At 41.3% G+C, this 6,000-nt stretch overlaps 1 protein-coding gene across 1 annotated transcript in view; it reads left to right on the top strand.

Moving 5' to 3' along the window:
• The window catches only part of DOCK11 (dedicator of cytokinesis 11), a gene marked incomplete at its 5' end in the record, with an annotated part of 164,765 nt that overhangs the window by 70,356 nt on the left and 88,409 nt on the right, over positions 1-6,000 (top strand). Inside the window, 1 exon segment of the mRNA XM_014584108.2 lies at positions 3,403-3,521. Within this exon segment, the coding sequence (XP_014439594.1) occupies positions 3,403-3,521 (119 nt within the window).

The following is a 6,000-nucleotide window of genomic DNA, read 5'->3' as shown; positions in this document are numbered from 1 at the left end:
ATGCCTACTTTAAAGTCCTGTGCTTTCTACCAAGCCTTTCTATGTGCTGTTCCTATAAATGACATCATTTCATCGATTGACTTAACATCTCCATTAAATGACAGTATGTCAGTAATACAAATAATAGTCCAAAGAAATATATGATCAAGTGTCAAATGTGTGATACAGGGTACAAATGAACTGAGGCATCACTGTAGACTAGAGGGCTCTCATCTTTATCGTACCCTTTGGTTCCTTATTTTATTAATTTATTCAACCATTTACTAAATACTTATTGAGCACCTACTATGGGTCAGACATTGTTCTGGGTCCTTGGACTATAAAGGGAACAATTCAGAAAACATACTTGCTCTAGTTGGGGTAGAGAGCTTATAAATAAATAACAAATTATGAGGGCTATTAGGTGATGTAATAGTTAAGATGCTGAACTTCCACATGGCTGCCTGTGGTTCAAGTCCTGGACCTGGTGGCTTAAAACTCATGCTGGGTGCATGTGTATGCATGCCCAAGATCCCATGAGGAGAATGGAGGAGAAGGAAATGCAATGTGGCTTATCCTCCATGGGCAGGAGTGTGATTTCTCACTTTCCCTCTATCTTTCACATCTCTCTCCAGAGAGTGCACATGTCCTATGGCAAAAATCTTTAAAATATATAATAATAAAAATAGAGTTGATTGCTGTGAAGAAAACAGAACACATTAGTGGAATCTGATGTGACTAGATCACATTCTAGAGAGATTGTCTGGAAGGGTCAATCTGAGGAAATGACATTTCAAGCTGAAAAGACACTGTTGAGTGGAAGGTGACCACAGGTGATAAAGCTGTGTAAAAGGAAGACAGAACATTCAGTAGTTCAGAATACCTTCTGCTGTCACGTGTAAAGGACAGACATGGAGTGGAGACTGTGGAGCTGGAACGCAGTAAGCAGCGAGCAGGGGGAATGCCGTGAAATGCGTTTCAGAGATAGGCAGGGTTCAAAGTAGGCATGGAAAGCCCACGACAGCTCTTCGTTCATGGTGGTCTGTTTTTCTGTTTTATTAGAGAGATTTGTGGTAGGGTGTGTATAGGGTGCCTACGCTCGCCAGATCGCCAGAGAGACAGAAAGTGAGAAATCGCCCCCCAGGGGAGATATCCATGCCTCAGTCCCTTCTCCTCCATTCTCCTCTCAGGATTTTGGGCATGCACGCACACACGCCCAGAGTAAGTGTTAAGCTGCCAGAGCTGGGAATTGAACCATAGTTGATCACATGGGAGTCCAGCGACGTAACCATTACACCATCTGCTGGTCCCAATAGTGGTCTGTTTTTGTTTTGTTTATAATGAAGAGAAACCAGCCTTATCTAATCTGCATTTCAAAAAGAACAGTGGCGTCTGTGTTGAGAGTAAATGATAGGGATGCAACACCCATAGCAGGGAGATCAATTCTGCATGGAATGCTCATCCCTCTTCCCTACCTGGCATTATCCTACTTACCCTTTAACCTTGCTTCTCTCTGAAGCCATATCTGACATTCCCTATGCACTTGTAGGCTCAGTTGCTTCTTTGCATAGTGGTGTGCAACACTGTCATATTATCTCTTTGTTTTGCAATCATTTACTTTCCTGTCTTTATCCCTTTTAGACTGTGAACTGCTTGATGGCAGAGAACATGGTTGTTTCCTTGGGGTGTGTGCGTGTGTGTGTGTGTGTGTGTGTGTGTGTGTGTGTGTGAGTATTGGAAGTTCATTCGATATGCCTTTGTTGAGTGAGAAATGAATGATTTCACTGAACTAGGGATTTGAAATTGCCTTGGAGTGGTGGCAAGGATTTAGCTAAAAAATGGTAAACAAAGGCACAAGGATATGCAGGTGATATATTCAAGAACAGCACAGAAACCAGTTTGGCTCTGTAAAAAGCAATGGTGAGTGTTGAGGCTGAAAATGTAGGCTGGGTCTTAAGTAACTTGGTCTTGATATCCTAGGTCAGAGTTTCTCAACCTTGGCACTATTGACATTTTGGGCAGGATCATTCTTTCTTATGGGAAGTTGTTCTGTTCATTATCAGATGTTTACCACCATCTCAGGTCTCTATCCACTAGATGTCAGTAGCACTCTCCAGTTGTGACAATCAAACATGTCTCCAGACATTCATTGTTAAATCTCCCCTGGGGGTGGAGAGTGACCTCTTGTTGAGTACCACTGCCCTAGGTAATGGAAAGGCATCCAAAAAATCTTGGCAGGAGTTAGTCTAATGTAACTAATGTATGAAGAAGATAAGATTAATTTGGATAGGAAAGTTGGATATATTCAGGTTGTAAAGAAACTATGTGCAGACATACTAGAAAGCTATTAGACTATATGGGTGATAGATTAGACGGTCATGAAAAGGGGTGATGGCAGGAAGGATAGAAAAGAGGGTTGTATGGAAAGGAAAAACTTGAAGGATAGACCATGGGTTCCCTGAGCTCAATATAATAACCTCCACATCTGGTTAAAGAGAAACTGCACAAAGGTCTAACATGACATTGTTAAGCTGTTTTGAATACAGATAATAGGCATGGTGAGGAGGAGGATGGAAAGATGGAACAAAAGTAAAGGAGACTACAAAAGCTAAGTTGTTGAGTTCCAAAAGTACAGAGACTCAACATACCCATCTCTATATCTTCCATAGCACTACATGTGGCATTGATGTAGAAGGCACTCTGTGGTTTATATCTTTTTAATTTATTCATTTACTTTTTGCTTGACTAGTTCAGGGAGTGAGTGAAAGAATGTGAAGAGAAGGGAAGAAAGAAGACAAATTTAACAAGTGTGGATGTTTGTATCTTTTCTATGTATATATGAACACTTTTCTTCTTTTTGATGTTTGTAACACACATATCAGCAGTGTTGACACTTCAAAGGAATGTATTAAGAGAATGTTAGACTGCAAAACAGCCTCTGTTCTGTAGCTGGTACTGGTGTAAGGCCAATTACATATAAATGCACTTTTTATTGAATCCCATTTAACTTCTCACTAGATTGACTGATGGTTCGGAGTTTTGTGTAAAACATACAGAATGCAGGGGGGCTAGTAGGTGCATCTTTAGTATCTTCAAACATGTTTGTCATCTGCACCCCTCCTTATTCACTGCCCCCCGCAATTGAGTGTTGATTTAGCAAGAGTCAGTTGGCTTTTTTTCTAAACCTGTTATCTTCAATAAATTATTTAATTATGAAATAAACTAACAAAGTCTGAGTGCTCAAATAGAGGCGTGGATTAAGTCATTTCACAAAGCAAAGTCCCCTGTCCCTTGAAGCTCACATTGAAAGTGAGTTTATGGTCTAGTCAATCTATCTCTCATTACTTAACTTTTTTATTGTTTCACATTTGCAATTATATCATATTTCTGTTTGTTTTTCTAACTAATAATGACTTATTTTAGTGTTTGCATGCCATGGAGATTCAAGTCATGATACAGTTTCTACCTGTAATCCTTATGCAACTCTTCCGAGTTCTCACAAATATGACCCATGAAGATGACGTTCCTATCAACTGCACCATGTGAGTTTGGGTGTTACAATACAAAGAAACTACTTATTTGAGATTGTTCTTCTTTTTAATGGAGGTATTCATGGCTATAAACTTCCCTCTTAGAGCTGCTTTTGCAGTATTCCGTAGGTTTTGGTATGTTGTGTTTCCATTGCATATTGTCTTAAGATATGATTCCAATCTTCTTACATTTTTCAAAAATAATTATTTATTTAATTTTATTTATTATTATTTTTATCTTTTAATTTGCTATAGGGCATGTGCCCTTATGAGAGAGAGAGAGAAAAGGAAGTGAGAAAGCAAACCACCAAGTCCGGGATTGGAATCATTGTCTACCATGTGGGAATCCAGTGCCTTCACTACCATGCCACCTGCTGTCCCCATCTTCTTACTTTTTTTTAGAGAGCAAGATTTTTGCTATAGTGCACATGTGCTCACTGAAGAGTCAGAGAGACAGAAAGCAAGAAATCACCCCCCCGCCCCGGGGAGATGGCCATACTGCAGTCCCTTCTCCTTTATTCTCCTCTTGGGATTTTGGGCATGCACACACACACACACCCAGCATGAGGGTTTTTTTTTTTTTTGAGAGTTTTTTTCGCTATAGGGCACATGTGCTCGCCAGACAGAGAGAGACATAGAGATAGAAAGCGAGAAATCACTCCCCAGGGGGGATGGCCACGCCACAATCCCTTCTCCTCCATTCTCCTCTCGGGATCTTGGGCACGCACGCACATGCGCCCAGCATGAGTTCTAAGCCACTGGGTCCGGGACGTGAACTGTGGTCGACTACATGGGACTCCAGCGACATAGCCATTACGCCAACTGCTGGTTCCACCCAGCACTAGTTTTAAGCTGCCAGGTCCAGGACTTGAACTGCTTTGGACTATCTCAGGGATGTAACCATTATTGCCATCTGCTAGTCCCTCTTCTTACATTTTTTTAAGATTTGGTTTGTAGTCTGACATATGGTCTATCCTGGAGAATATTTTGTGTGCACATGAAAAGATTGTGTATTTGTCTACTGTTGGACAGCATGTTCTATGTATGTCTGTTGCGTCTGTTTGGTCTCAGTGCAGTTAAAACCCAATATTTCCTTAGTTTTCTGTCTGGCTCATCTATCCATTGTTCAAAGGGGTGTATTGAACTCCTCTACTATTATTGTAATGTATGTATTTCTCCATTCACGTACATTAATGTTTGTTTTAGATATTTAGAGAGATGAATATATAAGTTCCAGTTGCACTGTCCCCAATGATGTAGACATTCTACACTCGTGCTGTTCAATGTGGTAGCCACTTGGACTTGATATCCTAGGTCAGAGTTTCTCAACCTTGACATTTAGGCAGGATCATTCTTTGTTATGGGAAGCTGTGCTGTTTCTTGTTGGATGTTTAGCAGCATCCAGGTCTCTACCCACTAGATGTCTGTAGCCACCCCCTTCCTGCCCCAGTTGCCAACAAAACATGCTTCCAAGCATTTGCAGATCTTCTTGGCGAGGGGCATCTGTGGCGATTGAGCATTTGAAATAAGTCTAGTTCAGCTGAGGAACTAAATATGAATTGTGCTTAGTTTTAATTTTAATCAATTTAAATAGCCACACAGCCCCCACACAGAACATGACCCTAAACCATCCATTTTAACTTGAAAGAATAAGGGATATAAAACAACAACAACAACAACAACAACAAAAACAAAAAACAAAAAAACAAGCTTATATCATGGAGTAGAATGCAGAATGCACCTGAATTTTGAAATTAAAACAGAAAACTTCAAAAAAATCATGAGCTCAGTGCTGGATGTTTTTGACTTTGCTACCTCTGCTGTCACAACAGCATCTTCCACCAGACGTCAGCTGACACAGATGTGCACATTGTGTACTTCTTGGGATTGTCTGGTTAAAAGTTAAGAAGCACTGGGGCCAGTAGGTGGCATAGTGGTTAAGACTCTGGACTCCCACATGAATGACTGTGGTTTGAGTCCCAGACCCAGTGACTTGAAACTCACGCTGGGCATGTGTGTGTGCATGCCCAAAATCCCAAGAGGAGAATGGAGGAGAAGGGATTGCAGCATGGTCATCCCTCTTGGGGGGTGGTTTCTCACTCTCTGTTTGTCTGTCTCTCCGGTAAGCACATGCACCCTATAGAAAAAAATTTCTCAAAAAATGGGAGACCAGCAGATGGCGTGGTTACATCCCTGGACTCCCACATGGCCAACTGTGGTTCAATTCCTGGACCTGGTGGCTTGAAATTCATGCTGGGTGTATGTAGGTGTGTGCCCAAGATCCCAGGAGGGGAATGCAGGAGAAGGGATTGCAGTGTGTCCATCCCCACTGGAGGTGATTTCTCACTTTCCCTCTTACTGTGTCTGTCTCTGTCTCTCTCCAGCAAGTGCACGCATCTAAGGTGAAAACCTCTAAAAAAACTTTTTTAAGAAGCACTAATCTACTCCAGTAGTTCTCAAAATGTGGTTCATAGACCAACAGCATCAGGAT

Source organism: Tupaia chinensis, unplaced genomic scaffold (assembly GCF_000334495.1).
Source record: "Tupaia chinensis unplaced genomic scaffold, TupChi_1.0 Scaffold145659_1, whole genome shotgun sequence".
Classification (NCBI taxonomy): Eukaryota; Metazoa; Chordata; class Mammalia; order Scandentia; family Tupaiidae; genus Tupaia; species Tupaia belangeri.
Note: the sequence above shows the minus strand (reverse complement) of the source record. Positions and strands in the feature narration are given on the sequence as shown.